Consider the following 20213-nt stretch of genomic DNA (forward strand, 5'->3'; position numbering starts at 1 on the left):
AAGAAGCCTTACCTATTGGCTACTGAAGTGAGCTACACTTCACAGCTTTGATAGATGGATAACTGTTTGGACAAGCCAGTAGATGAACAAAAAACTTAAAACAGTAGTGATTTGGAAAATGGACAAACAAATGCATTATTAAGAGAATCAACCAGGGGAGTTTAATGTTGAAGTTGGCCTAGTCCAAGAAAGTCAGCTGGTACTGTGTGAAACATAAACAACTTGACACCCAAACAAGCCTCCCCGTAAATATAGGCCTCATCATACTGTAATCAAACTCTCGTGTTTATGGTCAAAAAGTCATGCAGCCTTTAGGCATTGCTGCTTTCTATCATTGAGTAGAAGCACAGTAAGATGAAACAGTGATAAAAAAAAAAACATGCATGATTTTATTTTCCTGGTGGGCCATTGCACAGTCCCCGCAAGCTCAACGATGACTCATGTAGCTATCGAAGCATGACTCACTTGTTGTGGCGTCCTTGTTTGGCATTTCATTGTAAAGACGTAGGCAGTTAATTTAGACATCTTTCTACTGGGAAACACCCACCCACACAATCACAAACATGCTCATACAAAGAGAGAGATGGCAGCCCGTTTGGTGGAAATTCAAGTTGATAAAGAGATTTTTCTGGTGGAATTTTTATCAGCCTTTTCAGGGAGTTATTTTCATTTATTACTGTTATCAAAGCAGAGAGAGACAGGGAGCAGTGGGAGGGATTGGTGTGACATGTCTGATCAGAGTGTTTCAGCTTTAAATGAGGTGTCTCTTTGTCTATTTCCAGGATTTTTTTTGATCAACTTTACATCTTGAGGGTAAATCTGATTCATTTTATTGTTCCCTGAACATGGAAATATATCTTTTTTTTAGCTGTCTTGATTTCTCACACTTGGATTTATGTCACAAAGCCTGCATCATTGAAAACAGCTCCTTTAGAAAGAATTGGATGAATGGCAATAACTGCATGAAACAAACATTTCTTAAATATATTAATTAATAAGAGCGGGGAAACTCAAGTGCTGCAATGAAGTACAAATCTAAGTGATTTCTTCTCATGCCCCCTGCATATGTTACTTTATAAAACATGATTATACCATTTTGCATATAATATACTGTTTATAAAATATGCTGCTTGTTTGGTGACACAACAGCATAGTTGAAATGATAAGTAGTAAATCAGTTTGTCAATTAAAAGATGATTAAATGTCAACTATTCTGATATCGTGATAAGTCCCTATAGTGTAGGTGATGTCACCAAACGCTGGAAAATGTTGCACATTCTTCCTAAAAAAAAATCAGAGATGTTAATTTTCTGATAACATGTGGTATTGAAAAGAATCAGTATCAACGATTTTGACAATCAGTACCTTAGGGTACCTCTATATTATTTGCAAAATAACTTTGTCATTCTTTAGCTTGGAAATTATGTTCAAACAAAAAAATTCTAACAATTCAGATGGGAAATGGGACACACAGCTAACTTCTTTGTATGGTTTCAAACTGTTTTAACCTTTCTAAAGTGCTGAGTTTATAAAGAATCTTGAAAAGTAACTCCATCAGTCAGGTATAAAGAGTGGAATCAGACATGCAATATTTCCTCTGAATCAAAGGTAGGTAAGAAAAAGTTCCAGATGTAACTTTGCACCACCAGAATTAAGTGCATTTTATTTAATAAATTATGTAACTATCTTTAAGTATTGCTTTTTTTTTTGTTTTTTTTGTGCCTTTATTTGAGAGATAGGACAGTGGATAGAGTTGGAAATCAGGGAGACAGTGAGTGGGGAATGACATGCGGGAAAGGAGCAACGGGTCAGATTTGAACCTGGGCCGTCCGCTTGGAAGACTACAGCCTCCATACATGGGGCGCATGCACTAACCACTGCGCCACCAAGAGATTTTGAAAAAAAAAAAAGAATAAACTGCATTTGACACATAAAAAAAGTCCTCCCTGACACCTTCCACATGGATGTGTTGACTGTGTGTATATTGAGCTCTCCTCTGATGATCAGATCATCCATGACACACTGCTGCGTGAACCAGAGCTGGTACTTCCTCCTGCCCACTCTCCAGCAGGACGCCCTCATGTTGACTCTTTAATACCCACAATAAAAAGATTGTATTTTCTCTGAGGCTGTGTGAGTGAACTCATCATGAGGAAACACACAGTTCCTTCAATAGAGATGTCACCTGCTCCCACACAGATCATCTCCTCACATCCCTTCAGCTCCTCAATCCTCAGCTTGCGGCAGTCAGTTTGTCACCCACCTACTCTCGATGGGACACAGTGGCCTTATCTGTACGCCAAATAACTACAGTCATAGAATGAGTGTGTGCGGTCAGCTCTTGACATCGCAGATCTTCTTCAGCGACATGGTGTTTTTGATCATTCGGAAGTGAAGGCATGCTGAAAATAGACAACATGATTCAGAGCTCGGACAGCTGATGTCGAGCCAAACTGTGGAAGCCCTGCTCCTTCAAATAAAATAAACAGGATGAATTATTTTGGTGCAAGAGGCTGTCGCTTGCGGGTCACACACAGACACACACACAGTTACATACACACATACACACAAAGAGCTTTGTTTATTTATAACACAACAGTAAACAGCAGAAGCTCTGTATGCTGTAATGTGTGTGTGGAGATGACACTTTTAAGACCTGCTGTCATAGGTCGTGGGTTTAAATTGGGACATAGTCCACTTATAAGATAGTTACACAATTTTAAGTGTGTCTACTTTAGTTCAACTTGAACACAGTACTCTTTTCCTGCTGTTCATATTAGACATAGAAGTTTTGAAGGTTTTGTATGAAAGTCGACATTTTCATTTTGCTGTAATCATGGCTCATGTTTACTGATGGACCCATGCCCCACCCTGCAAAAGTGCCCCATTTTATATGAAAGTGTTCACTGTTTAGAATAGAAAATACTTTAGTGTCTGCCCTTTGTTTGCAAATGGAAGGAATGTGTCTTTTGGTTGCACTGTGCAGAGACCTAAGTTTCATGGAGGACATCATGAAGCACAATCTGTAGTGCCCTAATAGTGGACAAAACATTGCTGCAAGAATTGAAGAAAATCTAGAGAATGCATGGTATGGTGTCCTTCTAGTGGGGGTATTTTAAGAAAGGGCCCTCTAGTGGAGAAAACATTAAGTTTAAGTTAAACTTAATGTGCCCTCTAAATGGCCTTTCAATTGGAGAGAATGTTGCACAAATATGTGCCCTAAAAATGAGGAAAACTGAATAATATGCTGACTAATGTGTCCTTAAATGGATGCCTTCAGAGGGCTCTTCCAGGGAAGAACATCATGATAGGGTGGCAAGTAGGGTGCCATGTCCAGAGTTTCCAAACTGCCTGTAGGGTTCTCATCGAGTAGATTGTGACACAGATTGGTGGCCTTTTAATGGACAAATCTTGATAAATTCCCACTAAGTTGCCTTCCAGTGACAAAAACATGAAAACGGTTCCCTCAAGGTTGGCCTCTCAGTGAAGTAAATGTGACGCATTTCCTGTGGGGTAAACTTTTTGAGGAGAAATTGAGATAATAGGCCCCATATGTGTTCTATAAAAAAGAGAAACCCTGATAAAAACGGCCCTTATAGAACCCTCTCCATGTGGTAAAAATGCAATGAAGTGGCTTCTACAAAAATGATGAAATTGTGAGGCAGGGCCGTCTGCGGTTTCCTGTCAGTGTCAACCAAAACATGTGAACTTAACGTTTAAATTATTAGAAAATGGAGGAACTTTTGGCTTTTTCTTTTATTCGTCGACTATAAAAGTTGTTTTTGAATAATCTGAAAACTCCAAACCCCTCAAGGCTTAAAAGCACCAGAAGTGATACGCTGTAGTTTATGTAGTTTGTTTGCTATTGACTGGAGTTTAAAAGCTGTCTTGTTTAAAATGATCTCATTCGTTTCACACAAAAAAAAATAACAACATAACATTTATGTGGAGTTTAGCAGCTTTTATTGTTGACTGTAGTACCCTTTGATGCAGAAATTAGAACACTGGAGATCATCAAACACATCAGGTCGTCAGTATTGCTAGAAGTTCTTGCAGCTCTTTTGTTTCCTGTGATAACCAAAACGCTCCAATCTGCAGATATCGGGGTTTTTTTGTACCCAAATAAGGTTCCTCTGAAGTTTGCATGCCATTGTCCCTCAGACACTTAAACTCAAGTGATTCCAAATGTGTTTTATGACAGGCTTCAGTCCACAGGGTAAAGACAGGAAACTGGATCGGAAGGATTCTCACAAGAAACTCTCACATAGTAAGTGAGTTCATAGATGACTCTGGGTTCTTTTTTGGAAGGAGCGATAAATTAGACTTCAAGATCACAACTGTTGAGCCCAAACTACAGGAGAGGCTTGACTGTATGTGTGTGTGGAGAGAGCCTGAAAAAACTGCTACAGTTACTATGATGGGATGTTTTTTTGCTTTATGTGTCAGGAAAGTAAATACGACATTTTATATGTGTTTTAATGTATTCCTTAAGTGTTTTTGGATATATATTTGCATCCTTTCTCCCTGTAAAAATTCGGCTTCGTGACTCATTTTGTGGCATTGCGTGTAAAAGTCTGCTGTTTGTGGCCCACATGGCCTCAGATGGTGGCCGGTCTGCAGGGTGACAATCTGTAGATGCTCACAGCTGATACGGCTGCGTGACGGCTGCAAAGCAATTAAACAACGTCAAAGGGGTGTGTTTCTGTGTGGACTTGTTGTGTGAGGCGCTGCAGTGACGTCAAAGTGTCGTGGACAGTGTTTACTCTCTCCATGAAAGATAAACAACAGCCTGCAGTATTTATTGACACGCTGTAATGCAGCGAGGAACCATAACACAACAAGCCATTCAACATTCTGACGTGACCTCAAGTGAAAATCTCACAGATATTTTTCCAACAGACAGATGGCTTGTTGGATTGGGGTCAAAAAAGAATGAAAGAAAAAAGGAGAGATAAAACCATGCAGGCTGATTCTACATGTGAACGCTCACTGGCATGAAAGTAAAACTCGTATTAGTAGTATAACTATAACAGCTATACTTCAGTATACTGACATATTAAAGGTTCTGTTTCTGAGTCGGTGTAAACATGTAGTGGCTTTGGTCAAACTAAATCTGCAGTCATCAGTTCACTGTGCAACACAAAGGTCAAAATGTTTCACTTCAATACTGGGGAGGGTGGATTAAAAAACCTTATTAGACACTGCACAAATGAAAAGAAATCATTTCCTTACAGGGCCAGTCTTGTATATTTAAAGGTATAGCGCTCATATATTTGGGTCTAGATCTCTAATGGGTACAAAAACATTTTGCAATTGCTCCATAAATTGTTTTAGACTGCAGCCAATAAAAAAAAAATGCTGCAATGGCAGAAACCACCTTTTGAAACTGATACTAAACACATTTGTTTCTACCATCCACATGTCTGATGACCTACAAGAGCAGCCGCACTGTATCAGCCCAACTGATTTGCACTTTACTTTCATTTTAACATATTTAAAAAAAAAAAAAAATGTCTTGTCATAACAAACAAATTCAACTGAGACACTTCCACTTTTGTATTTTTGACTTTGCGTCGTTTAATGCATTTTGCGTCGCCTTTGCTGTAAGTGCAGTTGTTGTTTCTTTGTTATTTTTTTTGCAGGGAAATCATTTCTGCGGTTACAGGACCACTGCTCCATATCTGACCCACGGGAGCGGTTCCTAAATAAGCATCTTACCAGTGAAAGCGAAACATGTCATTAGCTTAAAAAAGAAAACATGGAACACGTCAGTCATAGCACAAAACAAAGAAAGTTCATTGTTTTGGTTAAAGCAGGTACAGTACTAATATTGATATTTACTTACAGGGAAATGTTTTTTTTTAAAGGTTTGGGGTCAGCTGTCTGTTTATCCAGTCAGTATCTGAACTTTTTACCCAAGAATATAAAAATATTTCCGGTTTGCTTTTATTTGTTTGTACTGAAACATGCATGATGCAAACTGAGAGCAGCCATCTTGTGAGTGTGTAGGCGTATGTCACACTCTGCAGTCGTATTAATAGCTGACGGCAAACAGATCTGTAGTCTTCATCATCATCATGCGGGTTCACATGTGTGTTTGTGTCTGATGATGGCAGGCAGTTTCATCAACATCATCATTACAAAGGTATCATCTGAACGTCCTCATGTTACAAACCACATGACTGTACTGGATGTGATCGACATAATTGTGTTTGTGAGTTTGTTGAGTTTTAGAAATGGCCAAAGTCTGCGCTTCCACCAAGTTGCCCAACTCTTTTCAGTCAATGAGTTAAGACGTTAGAAAAGTTGGTCTGTTTTTGTGAATAAATAAAGAATATGAAAGGATGTTGTTGCAGACAGCAGTGCATGCTGTGATTACTCAGGATTAGTAAATCAACATAAAAAGCTCACAGTAAACATTCTGTGCAATTTCATGAATCTTATACCCGAGAAGAAAAAGTCATGTGAACCAACAAGTGAATCTTGATATCAAGAACTCACTGAACAGAGAGCACTATAAAAAAAAGCCCTAGTTCCTAAGTGAAGGAGAGAGAGACACCAAGTGGCTAGTGCTGGTACTTCAGATTAACTATGAAGAGTGCAGGATCTATTTGCAGGATGCATAGATGTTTGAAACTCTTGGGAGGCCTTTTGGAGGATTGTTGCTGTTATTGTGTCACATTTTTGTGTTTTTATTTTACAGAATCGTTTGAGTTTTTGAAAAAGAAATCGTACAGAAAAGGATACAGTCTACACTGACATACCGTAAAACTTCAAATTAAAGCCCATTCCAACTGAAGGCCCAGTCCCTTTTACTCGCCTGCTGTTTGTGCATGTTTCTACAAATGAAGTCAGGCCTTAATTAGACGACCCCCTTCATTTAGTGTTGAAATTTCTTTTTTTTTTAAAGGTTAAAGGTCGGCCAGAGATTCATATGTGCGTGTGCATCCACAGAATGTGCCTCTCAGGGTCTCCTGCATGATGATTTTGATAAAGACTAAAGAAACCTAAACCTCAGTGAGTGACAGGGATGACTCTGCTGCTGTTTGTGCTGGCTTTAGGGATGCAAAGAAATGTTTAAATTAGAAAAATGACATCCTGTTAGTGATGATGTAATCAGGGGGTCTCTCCCTGTTCCCTGACATTACAGAACCCATAATCACACAGGCATACACAGGTGTGTTAATATGGTCACATGACTAATCATCACAATATAGATAATTCCAGGTCACAGAAGATGGGTAACAGAAATAAATAGAATAAAAACAAAACATGTTGATAATCTTGATGTCATGTTTGTTCTTTAATCGTTGATGGTTTTCACACAGACCAACAGACCTGAACATAAAAAGTATTCCAGTTCTTCACAGTATTGCATTTTGCACAGTGTTGTACAGACTACAGAGTTTTTGAGTGAAGGCACGAAACTAGAGATTACTTCTTCAAAAACGAAAAAATCCCTACAGACAAACGCGATGGACTGAAGGATATCAAACTTGGCGCGGATCAACAGATTTACACAACATAAAAACTAACGTCATCTCTACCGACTCACGGCAAGAAAAAGGTAGTGGTGTCAGAATCAAACTAACAGATAGGAATACGTGTTTGGTTATGTGTTCACACTCTTCTCAGGCTTTTTTCTCTCTCTCTCTCTCCGTTTCACAACTCTTGCACTTTTTCCCCCAAAGCATTTCAAACCACAGAAGTAATACGTTTATTTTCCACACTCGGCCAAACCTGTGCATGTAACCTGCTGATTGTCCAGTATACAACACTCCTGCTCATATCAAGTCCACCAGCTGCAAGCTAAGTGCTCTGGGTTGTTCTAGTGCAACTTTCCTTCAAATACTGTACCACTAAAAAAGACCTCGCTCTGCTACAAAAGTACACATAGTACAAGATAACAGTATTTTATAAGTACTTTTTGCTACATATGAAGCATGCTGTAACAATCACACAATAGCTACATATGTAATAGTAGTAGTGGGGCTTCCTCATGCATCTTCCACCATCTCTTCAGTGAGCCAGAGACACACCACAGGGAAAAGTGCACACATTCCTCTGCACGCACACTGGCGAGAATTAAGCTGCTGTTTGCATAAAAACCCCACAACTCTTGTTTCAGGGAGTTTTTCCCGACAGATTTATGAAACATGTGTTCTTTAATAACATTTGACAATGACCAAAAGTATGCATGCACATGCCCTCCTTAAAGGAGCAGTGTGTAGAGATGAATACGTTCTAGTGGTGAGGTGTAGAAACCTAAAGGGAACCTTGCATATTAAGACATGTTGACCTTATAGGATTACCACAATGCATTTCTACACTTGAGACGATTGGTAAAAAAGGATTTCATTCATAGGTTGCTATTGTTGTAAATACTGTGATACAGAACACTCACGGAGGGAAAGAGTACGGCTGGGAATCTTTGGGTGTCTCACGATTCGATTTTGATTCTTGGGGTCATGATTCGATTCAGAATCTATTTTCGATTCAAAACGATTCTGGATTCATGATTCAAAGTCTGTTTTTTTAATTAGTACATTTTTCAGGATCTACTCCAGTCATCTGTGAGACTGGCTGAATTTATTGTTGCTGCATTTGGCTTTCTACTGAGTTAAAGAGCTAGCCTTAGCACTTAGCAGTGAGTGACTGACTAGCCAGTAGCTTCCTCTACAGAGCCAACGAAGTGCGGATGGCGAGACATAAGGTGTTTAAAAAAAACCCAAAGATTTTTGGAAGTCAGGAATCTATTTCAAATCTCAGAGGATAAGAATCTCGATTATTACATAAATCGATTTTTTCCCCCACCTCTAGGAAAGAGTATGGGGGAAAAGAACGATGCAAGCATGTGATCACTTCCCAGAATGCACTGTGTACTCAACAATGGCGGCCTATGGGTGAGTATCATTTTGTAATTTTCTCAAAGTGTAGAACTCCAAAGTGTATGCCTAACAAGTTTAACACCCTCGTTTTACTCATGTGGATGATATCCCAATGTTTCCAATGGTTTCTCCTAAATACACACCGGCCCATTGAATGTCATGAAAACTTAAAACAATGTTTCAGCAATAATGAAGACAGGGATCTGAGAAGCTTGATATTTTGTGTATAACTAAATGGTTCTCTCATGTATATGAACAACTGGTTTCTAATCTGCTTTTTACATGTGTGCATGGTGCGTGACCAAAAACCTTCCATGGATCCTTTCAACGTCAGAAAAACAAAAAGCTCAACTAGAAGTCTAAATTTGTAGTTTTCTGAGCACCACAGATCACACATGAATATTTGAATTACTTACAGACACTCCAAGGAGTTTTATAAAAAAAAATCAGAAAAACCGAGTCTTGGACAAAATAAGTAAAACGATAAGAGGTACCACTTTGTCCACAGGGGGGCACCAAAATCAACCCAAACTGAAAACTCCTCACAATAGCTTTAAAAGTTTATTAAAAGTTTATTAAAAGTGTCTTACGGTATGTAAGACACTTTTAATACCTATTTTCCAACGTGGGCTGCGTCTTATACATCGGTGTGATTTATATTCCATATTTTACGGTATACGTATATGTGTCATTTACTATTTGATGAAAGTAGATGTCCTGTACATACGATGGTTGATATTTTTAAGCAACTGAAAATCAAAGAGAAATGGGGTTTTTAGTTTACAGCAGCAGTGGCAATTGACTCCTGATCATCGGCACAGAACCTCACAAAGTGCAAAATCATCCAACATAAATTTCAGGATCAGGCTTTAGTGTGTGGAAAGAAGCAGGGGAAAGTAAATGACAAAAAATTCAAGCTTACGCTCGGTACTGTCAGGGAACGTGAAGCCATTAAAAATAGGAACCCCTAATACTTTCCAGGCTGTAAAGCAGAATACATATATAATCCATGTAATGTAGGATGTTGTTGGTACAGTTATAGTTCAGACATTATTTGTTAATTAAACTGATAGAAAACAATTTGGCTGAACAAATTGGCAACTTCCAACAGAATGGGGTGAAATCATCGGGGGACAAAACTGCTGGTCAGGTCATTGATAAGGTTGCCTGCAAGCTCTATTTACAAAGATTTAAGAGTTTGCTTTACCTTATTAACGCCAATTAGAATAGCTTTTAGAAGAACTACAGCTAGAGGAGAAAGTAAAGAATCACGGTGACCCATCCGAAGAGAAGCAGTACACCATGATGCATGAAAACTATACACAGACGTTTCTTCAGTTTACCCATGTTCAAGGCAAATCCTTGAAAAGTCTATATGATTTATTCAGGGATTTCTAAGATCTTTCCAGAACCTGAAGACACCTCATTGAACACAGAAAAAGATTTTGTCTGACCAAGATCAATGTTTTGCCAAGTTTAAGTACTGAAAGACTACTACTTCCACTTGACGATACATATAGCTTTGTATACAAAATATCTATTAACACTGTCGACAAAACCTAAACCAACGACAGCAAAGATACATTTTACACCAAATACTGTCTTTTACATTTACATTCTTATCATTGGATGAGTGCAAAGATGACGTGTAAACAGAGATGGTACATGATGGTTATAGAGGAAGGAATGACTAAACAAGCTTTCATGAGCTGTTTAGTTTTACTGCAAAGTGAACTGTTTGCATTCACGGCACTGTAAGCCACTTTGGATGAAAGCGCTGATGCAACGTCATTCATTTAGTGATCGGAGTATCTCCACCCGTTTCTGTGTGAATGAGCGCCGGTTCAAAGTCGAGTCAAACGTCTGGTCTTTGAACACGGCACCTCTTCAGTGTGAGCTATACATTAACTCGGTGTACATTCGTTATATGTTTGGGGTCCTACAGACCTGGGGCGAACCCTTACCCTGCATGTTTCAAGGCTTCTTTTTTTAATCAGGCAATACAGCGAAGAGTCAAGATTCCGTTTTCTAAGACGAGAAGCACGGAAAACTGTGTAAAGCTCCATCAACAGTGATGGAAAAAAAAAAAATCAGCTTCCAGATGACAGCAAACATGTCTTACTTTCATTCTGCATTTTGTTTGGATCGCAGCTGTTTGTTTGTCAGGAAGTTTAAGGGCAAACTACAAGAGGAACCCGTTCGTCTTTACACTGGATCTGCATCTGCCTCAAAAACAAGCTTCTGGTTTCTCCAAATGAAATAACTTCAGTTCTGTAAATATATCCACACATACAGTTTAAGGGACATTTGTATAATATATATTCATCCAGATAGCTTTGTAGTTGTTTGAAGGTGTATGTTTTCTCCGTCTAACTGTGCATTTATTTATTGTGCAAAGCTCTGCCAACAAATACTGGACAGCGTGCAATTGATGATCCTCTTCTTGTCTTGTTGAAGATATATAAAACTATAGAAGATATTGTACCGGCTCTGCTAAGTATCTGGTTTAATTCCTCGTTGGTAGCAGTATTGGTTGGTGATCGGCTACTGAACCAAGACTGCCAGAATCCATCAAATCACAATCCATCAAATCACAATCTAGGATTTTCCAGTCAACATATCTCATGTTTTACTCGACGTTCAGTCCTAGACAGCATGTGAATAGGTCCCAAAGCTCTGAACCATGAAGCCTCTTTCAATAAATGCCAAGAATGACATGCAGAGTTTATTTGACCCAGGTCTGCTGCCATCAAACTCGTGTCTGTGCTTTACAAACCACTTCAGGGCTGCAAGGGGGCTACATGACGACATCTTCATTACAAAAAACGCTCCACTAAAGAAGAGAATATTAACAATTCTATATACAGTATAACATAAGAGCTACTCAGTCTGTTCTCATGTGACATTATGACTTATTGTATACTTTAAAGGAGTGGCCATAATTGGTCGAGAAGGAGGAGCTGTGGAGGAGTGAGGGGTAAGCGTTGGCCTTCAAAGCACAGACACAGTTTGGATGACTGGACTGCTCGGGAGTATTTTCTGAGAACCAGACCGGGATGTAAAGGTTCAACCAGAGGAGAGGAAGTGTCAGAAACATCACTGGGATCTGTTCACCCCTTGTTCTGTTGGATTCACAAGGATCAAAATCATTTAAACCATTTTTTTTGTCATTATCGGACCTCAACAGTACTTCAAACTGAAATAAGAAGATGACTATAAAAGTACATATTTACCTGAAATTTCCTTGAAGTACACAGGAGAGGAATCAGACAGAGAGCATCACTATAGACTGAGAGATGATGTTGTAATGGACAAAATGATTTGTGCTGAGACATGAGAGAAGTTTGAATACTGAACATTTACCTACACGTACACCCAGTGTAACACTTTAAAATGGTTTCATTCAGTATAAAAATCTGTGGAAAAGTGCATCTGCTAAACAAAGTGTTGGCAATAAAAAAATCTCAATATCAACTAGAGTGTTCGTGACCACGATGGCATGATAATGTGACATGCAGTAATATCACTTATTGCATTTTCTTATTTGACCCTGTTACGATGTATGTTATGTCCTCAGCCTGAAACTGAATTAAAAAAATTCAATATTTTTTCTGTATTTATCCAAATCAGTTGACGTTATGTTACATTATTTCATGTATGAATGAAAATACACTGCTCAATACAATTAAAGGAACACTTAAAGGTGTAATATGTAGAATTTTTGTTCACACTAAAATATCTAAATAGTAATGGGACGTGTCTTGTTCTGGCGCCCGCCATGATGAGCCGCCATGACAGACAGAATGTTTATAGTTGCCGTGGAAGCACCGGATGCTACATCAAAGACAGCTGCACAAGGCAGCGGGAGCTGCTACTGAAAGCTGCCGTACTGTTGCTGTATGTGCTGCTGTGATAAAAAAACGTCATGTAAATTATACTTGGATGTCTCGTCGGTGAACATATTCTCTTCCTCAGGTTGGTTTCACTCGTTCGTCTTGACTACGGTCAACAGAGAGAATCACTCCCATGATGCCCCGCCAACCTCTAGTACATCTATACATGTGGCTGCCAGAAGGTTTGCTGTGCGTATACATGCATCAAGCATTTAATCAGAATAAACTTTTGACATGCGCAGAGCTGTCCTGTTCCTTACTGTTAACTAACATAAAAATGTGCTTTAAGTGGTGAGAAATGGATCTCTGTTCAGTGTTCAGTAATCCTTTAATGATTCGAGCAGTGTATAATATACATATTTTTGTCCTGGGACTTGAAAAAAGGAACATGTTTTACTTTAAAATGTGTTGTATTTTTTAAGTCCTGATAAAGTTGTTTTTGTTCCATTGGTGAACATTGAGACATGAGAAGATTTCTGAAATTTTGCCGAGGTGCATACAATTTCATGTCTAAATAAGATACTTGATTGGATTTCATATCCCCGTTGAAGTTATAACCTTCCATGAATTTACAAAAGGTTATTTAAAAAACATCACTATGGCTCAGAAATTGCTTTTATATTGCCGTCCTGCCAGGTGAGGGATTTTGTAGTTATTTAAGCAGAAAAATTCCATCTGTCCTCTTCTCATCCAGATTAAATTGTACTTATTGTGGTAATTTTCTTGATATTAACAATTGTTTTTACTGGAGGAGGAACCCTCTCAGAGCTGAGATTGATTACCCCAGAGAAGCTCGATGTAAATGTGACCTAATATTTCTTTTCCACAGGTTAACACACTGAAATAATAGTGGTTGTTGAATATAGTTTTACCCGCTGACACCCCCTCTCCTCTGGTGCTTCTCCACAGTTCTACGCCTCGTACCCGGCTGAGCGGCGCCGCTGGTGGTTCCAGATGTCGTCTCTGTGTTCGGGTCGGCAGAACAGCCTGGATGACTGGGCGAGCCGCTCCCGGTGCTCTCGCTCCCTGTCGCGTTCCCCACAGGGTTTGGAGAACGGCGGACAGCCACCAAAGTGTGAGGAGTGGGATCTGTTGTCATGGAGACCAGACGAGGACAGCTGACCTCCCGCCGACCTGGAAAAATCACATGATCATGAAGAAAAGAACACACAAAGAGGATTATTGAATCAGAATTTACAAATCATCGCTTTGGTCAAAGTTACAGAAAAACTTCTTATGGGTGCCTTTCAAATGTGATCCTTTTCCCCCAATAGACTAACATGGGACATCTTCAATAACCAAATCAAAGTTTGGACGCTAACACTGCAGTACCTTGATTGGCCACTAGGAGGGATCTTCATGAAAAGTGGAAGCCAACTTGTAGTCGTGACTTCGCTGATTTAGTGCTATTCATTTTAATTTAACGGCATCTTTAATCGCTAACTTTGCTGCTACAATCAATTAACTGACAATTTGAAAACTATGTGACAATGATATGAACTTTCTGTCCACATTTATTCTAAATTTGAACACAATTTCCAGAAGATTTTTGGGAAGAAAAGGCTCGTTAATGTTACAGACGCCATCTACACACATTTTGTAAAAACCAGTCGGGGTTGATGCAAATTTTCCTGACAAGCACACAACGAGATGCTGTAATTTAATAGCTCAAGTCAAACCTCAAAAAAATTGAAAACTGGAAAAACTGAAGCTTATTTCACATTAAAATTCTGCAGCATTACCTAAACAAAGCTCTACCATCACTCAGCCATGGAAGTTTCACATTGAGCCCTACAACATAATGTGGATATAGAGCTACAAGAGCTAATATATTTCCAGTATTTGTTGTGGTGTTGTGGAAGCACAAGAGGCACAATATGTAAACATGCTGCCCTGAAAGGAAGGAAAGAAAAAAGGCTCAATGCTGTTGTGTCCCGACGGCTCTGATGCTTTACAGTGACACCGTTTCACCTCTGTTACTACCTCCTATACTGGCCTAAGCTTATTCTCCACTTATACATAAATAAATAAAAAGAAAAGGGACAGCAGACCAAGCAGCTATTGAATGAATGGATAGAGATACAAATTACTGTACAGTATTTTTAAAACCCTTATTTTATACTCTTTATTGATCCTGAGGGAAATAAGACTCTTCACTTTGTCATTGTGAGACACGCTTCAGTCACTCACACCTGATGCCCAAAAGCAGAAAAAGGACCTACACACATGCATGTATGGGAATATGTCAGAGTGAGGGGGCTGCACACAGGGACCGGCTCCCTGAGCAGTTGTGGGTTTAGTGCCTTGTTAAAGGGCATTTCAGCAGTACTCAGAGAGTGAACTTGCAACTCTGCAGCAACCAGTCCCAAATCCATATTTGGCCTGTACAGGGACTCGAACCGGCCTGAGCTACTGAGATACGGCCGCTTGTGGTCTAATTCACTATATGCTAAAAAGTTTTAGAAGTTTTAGTTTTAGCTCCAGCTAACAGCCAGAGACAAATGGCTGGAACAGGATCGAATGTGCCCCTATTGAAGACTGTTACGTTGACATTAACAGGCTTATATAGTCATCTAAGGTCGCTTTCACATATGAAGTCCGGTGAACTCTGTGTGATTCAGGGGTGAAGTTGTAACATTGTTGCATTTTTCATTTGGTTTGTTTTGTGCACCAAAGCCTGTCAAATGTTGTGTATCGTAGCCACCAGCCACTTGAAGCTGTAGTGCCGCCAGTAGCAATATGACTCCAAAAGAAAACAACAGGACGGTGGAAGAATGTCATCCTGTAGCGCGGCGCAGATGGGCAGTATTTTGATCTATAAAATGGAGACAAAGTTATATGTCTTCTGTGCCAGCTTAAACTGGCATATCGACCGGGGCAATGTGTAACCACACTTAGCACAGGCAGGTGAATGATAATCTGCAATGAGGACTGGTGTTGTTAGCAATCCCAGCGTTAGCCATGCTCGCCAAATTCAACCCACAATGCACTGCATTTTGGTTGACTTCCCTTGTTTGGTCTGTAATGTGTTCTCACCTATGGCGAACCTAACTTTGATGCACTTTGAAGCAAGCCGAGACCCCCAGTTTTAAGCGGATCAGAGTTCAGTTCTTTGGTCAGCAGCAGGCTTCGTTTGAGCATTCACAACACCCCAAACCAAACGAACTATCTGACAAAGCGCACCAGAGTTTGTTTCAAGCAGCTTAGCTGTAAAGTGTCTAACAACAAAATAGAAAGAGGCCTTAAGAAAATGTACCTTTATTTAAGAAATAAGATCATTGATTTGTTCTAAAGAAACTCATATGGATGACATAAGAGAATACAATCTGATGAAGTATTAAAAGTCAGCGCAGAGGGAAAGTACATTCTGATGCATTTTAAAATGAGTTTAGTACAGATTATTTTTATGTAGCTGTTTTGGTCTTTATTTTAAATAATTGGCGCCTTTTGAACTTTCCAAAGAGTTACCACAATAAGACAATGCTGCATTTCCTAATAAAGGGTTCAAAATGTTAAGTTTCCACACACTTTGTCCAGTGTTACGCTGCCCTAGCTTAACTTATAGGCTTGTATTTGGAACATTACAAACAAATCATTCCTTTTGTTTACATTACAGGGTTACACAAGATCATACCAAACAACTAAGTGCAGACTCACCTGCTTTTAGTGATTCTGTGAGGTCCATTATCAGTCGGCTGCTGGTACTAATGTGAACACAGAAAAGATCAAAGGTCAGAGTGGGTGCATAGAAACAGCACTGTACTGACATGTTGATGCCCCTTCACTTGGTTTTGTTGTTTCTTGTTTCCAGGGTGTGGACGCTCACTGTCATCACTCTTATTAGTACATTCAGTTCATCAGACATGGCATTTGAAAACATCTGTGTTGCTTTGCACAGACTGAAATATGCCACGTCACTGTAGTTGTCAAACAGTGGAGAAAAACCTGCCCTGGGTAAGTTGTTGTACCTTGTAGTGGTTGCACTGTTGCAGGCTGCCGTTGACCTGGTAATACTCCACAAGTCTCTCGGCCAGAGCGATGCGTCGCAGCAGGTTCTCGATGAATTGCTGGATTCGAACTTTCCCGCAAGTCTCCTGTCGAGCTGCCGCTTCCAGAAACTTTTGTATGGTTATCACCTCTCTGGAATACAAACAAGACATTGAAAAAGCAGCACTTTAATCAATCCTGTTGCCCTCAAAAGTTTGAGAAGTAACCCTGAACTATGTAGTTCATATGAAGAATAAACTACATCATTCGGTAAGATTATGAGGTTCCTGCAGTTCAACATGTACTTGAGACTAAAAGTCAGGTTATTTCCACCTCTGCAGCTTCAATTGTGTCTCCTGTAAGTCTCGAGACTTCACTAGATCTCTGGAGTAAACGTCTAAGTCAGCAGCATCACAGATGAATGTGGTTCCAAGAATGTAATGTCAGACTTTAAGGTTCAAAGTCTGTCCTTCTGTTTCTTCTCTGCAGCCAGGTTTTCTATTCCCATCGATCCCCAAGAGATCATTGGAATTTCCTTTCTTTCTCCATACAACCCCAACCATCTGCTTACCTGTCCCTACTGCTCTTGGCAGCCTCTCAGCAGAGTGTTTCATTTCACTCACCAGCCTTACTAAATATACACCAGATCAGTTCTTGTGCTCGGCTGCCAGCCCTTCTATGTGTTGTGTAGCTTTGTTCCTGCTCTTTATGTTTTTTTGTCTCTCAGATTTATTTGGCCTGTACCTTCCTTCCTGCTTGCTCACTCTTCTGTTATCCTCTCTGCAGATCTAGACTAGCAATGACCACTTTTCCCAACAACTCTCACAAAACTGAATCCCTTCATCACTTAAGGACTTTGAGTTTCCCCCTAAGTCCTAAGGAAGCGCAGATCCAGCGCCTTTTTACCTTTCTCGGCGTTCCAACTCGTTCTCTGAGGCATTTAGCTGTTCCCTCAACGCGGCGATCACCATGACAGCCACGTCCACCTGCCGGCTCAGTGACCTCTCCCTGTCAGCCACTTCCTGTCTCTCCTGGGCCAGGTGCTGTGAGTGAGCTCGCTCACACAGGAGCTCCGTGTCCGTCTGGGCGAGCTCTGTGCTCACTTTGGCCAGTCGGCGCTGCATGGTGCTGTCGGCCGCCCTCAGGATCCTGGCCAGTCGCCGTTGAACTGCGGCCGAGGCTGCTGCCGTCTCCAAGCCGGTGTATGAGTTCTGCTCTGGTGGGTTACCGTTACAGAGACAAGAGGTACTGTTACTGTAACCACGACTGTTTGAGAAGAAGAATGATCACATTTACATTACAATGAATTGACAGAATGTGGGGTAAATCTACCCTGCACACATACATGAACAATACATTTCAGTACTGTAATGTAAAATACATCATTTAAATATAGGATTTTAAACAGACATTGTCAGTATTTACAGGTCACAACGTTTTTAATCCAGACATTACAGTGCATGAATGTAATGTCATTGCTGGTTCCCTGGTGGCATCTAGTTTAAATAGCCATGACATGTTCAGTTCTTGTAAATGGTAAACAGCCTTGAGCTTGTATAGCGATTTTCTAGTATTCTGACAACTCAAAGGGCTTTTGCATCGCAGGTCATACCTACCCATTCACACACACACTGATAGAGGCTGCTGTGTGAAGTGCCCAAGGACACAAATCGGATATGTGGCTGCAGGAGCTGAGAAACCCCAACCATCCAGTTGAGAGACAACCGACTCTACCACTGCCGTTGTTCCCCATCACTCTCGATTCACCTTATTTGCTAAGATCTCCCTTCTGTCACTAGTAAATCAAATCTTAAAAAGTACCAAAATAACAAGTTAAGAACTTGTTGGAATCATGCAGCACTGACTCTTTCAGCACAGAGCAACAGTCTCTCTCTCTCTTTGGGTCACACAACCCCAAACTCTGCACATCACACCTCTTCTCAAGGCCTGCCTAATTCATTGTCTGTTTTCTGTTTCTAATTAGCTCCGGTGTTGTTGTTGTTTTTTTGTCTTGCATACGAACTGTTGTTACAAACTTTGATTGTCTGAATGTGTGTTTTTATACTCAAAACCAAATCTGTCTTCAACAGAGCACTTTTCTTTAAACTGCCTGATCAACTCTCAGATCACACTCTACACATACTGTTTACTTTAGCATGTAAGCCTGAACGCACCAACCAGCTCCAGGTCTAGGTCCAGGTCCGGGTCTGGAGGGGGGCCAAGAGGAGCAGGAGCAGGGAACAGGAAGTGATGGTGGTTCAGGTGATGGTGACCTGCCTCTGTCTTTTTGTCAGACATTTTGACATCCATTTCATTTCTCCCACCATGTCTTTCTTCACCTTCATTGTCCTCATCCTCCTCTTCTTCAGCATCTTCATCCTCCGTCCCGACTTCCTGGTCGTCTTCCTCATCCTCGTCTTCTTCATCAGCCTGAGTACCCACCCCGACACTCTGTGTGCGTCTCCTCGCAGAGCCGTAGGAGTGGAGGTATCCGCTGTCTCTGCTGTCACTAAGGGAGCGGGCGTGAGGCGGCCTCCCCGTGCTCTGCTGCCCCCTGCGGGTCGGGAGGCTCATGTCGTACCAGGGTATCGCAGCAGTCAATGGGTCCGGGAGTTTGCCGGTGATGCTGAAACCACCGGCGGTCACGTCCGGCGAGCGGTATGAGTGGCGGTACTCCAGGTGCGCACGGAGTGAGGCCAGGCTGCCGAAACGCTCCTGCTCACCGCAGCGGGGGCAACGGAAGGGGAGGTCACGGGAAGTGATGGAGATGGCGCCACAGGCCTGGCCGTTCCTCTCCAAAAAGAAAGAACCAGAGCCTCTGGAACACAACCTCTGCTGCATCACTCTAAACCTGGAAAACAAAGAAGAACATGACGGCAATCAGAGCGGAAACTAATATTAAATCAGTCAAAAACTAAATAAAAACAGTTTTTAAAAATCTCTGATTCCGTTTTTTTTATTACTGTTGTTCCAAAAAAATACACTTAGAGCAAACAATACGCCCTGTTAAATGAGATTCTCTGAAGATTTAAAGCTAGCAATTTATCTAGAGAGAATGAAAATTGACATACTTTCAGCTGTGACATTATTGGTTATTCAATCAACTGAATTATGAAAGCCAATTATTATAGAGCAGTCAATCTTTACATTTTTTTATATCACCTATAGTAAGTGCAAAATAATAAATATCAAAGTATACCAACAAATGTATAAACAATGAAAGGACTTGTTTACAAAGTGATGCATAATTTATGTGTTTGCATCACTAATGATGGAACTATAGTAAATATATAATTTATTCTGCTGGGGTGCTTTATCATTGAAGCACATTAAAAATAATAGCATTAAATGCAAATAGTTATTACAATAACGGGACTTGAGTTAATATTCACCACCACAGATTTGTATTTATATTTCTGGATCACATTTGCATGTTCAGTTAGTT

At 40.3% G+C, this 20213-nt stretch overlaps 1 protein-coding gene across 1 annotated transcript; it reads right to left on the bottom strand.

Moving 5' to 3' along the window:
* Positions 1 to 7282: 7282 nt before the first annotated feature.
* znf365 (zinc finger protein 365) lies at positions 7283 to 19643 on the bottom strand. The gene is made up of 5 exons (XM_061040390.1): positions 18943 to 19643; positions 17675 to 17984; positions 16750 to 16921; positions 16439 to 16485; positions 7283 to 13915 (listed from the first exon to the last, which is right to left on the bottom strand). Exons 1-5 carry the CDS (start codon positions 19607 to 19609, stop codon positions 13693 to 13695), a joined length of 1419 nt encoding a protein of 472 aa, XP_060896373.1. The 5' UTR covers positions 19610 to 19643; the 3' UTR covers positions 7283 to 13692.
* Between the last annotated feature and the right edge of the window lie 570 nt (positions 19644 to 20213).

This window comes from Labrus mixtus, chromosome 6, assembly GCF_963584025.1.
Source record: "Labrus mixtus chromosome 6, fLabMix1.1, whole genome shotgun sequence".
Classification (NCBI taxonomy): Eukaryota; Metazoa; Chordata; class Actinopteri; order Labriformes; family Labridae; genus Labrus; species Labrus mixtus.

What these genes read in the sequence shown, in the direction of transcription:
- znf365 (XM_061040390.1), bottom strand. Translation starts at nt 19,609, where the DNA reads ATGCAGCAGAGGTTGTGTTCCAGAGGCTCTGGTTCTTTCTTTTTGGAG. An exon ending in CCTAGACCTGGAGCTGGTTG is followed by an intron (nt 17,985 to 18,942) that starts GTGCGTTCAGGC and finishes GTAACCCACCAG; the next exon opens with AGCAGAACTCATACACCGGC. An exon ending in AACAGTGCAACCACTACAAG is followed by an intron (nt 16,486 to 16,749) that starts GTACAACAACTT and finishes TGTTCACATTAG; the next exon opens with TACCAGCAGCCGACTGATAA.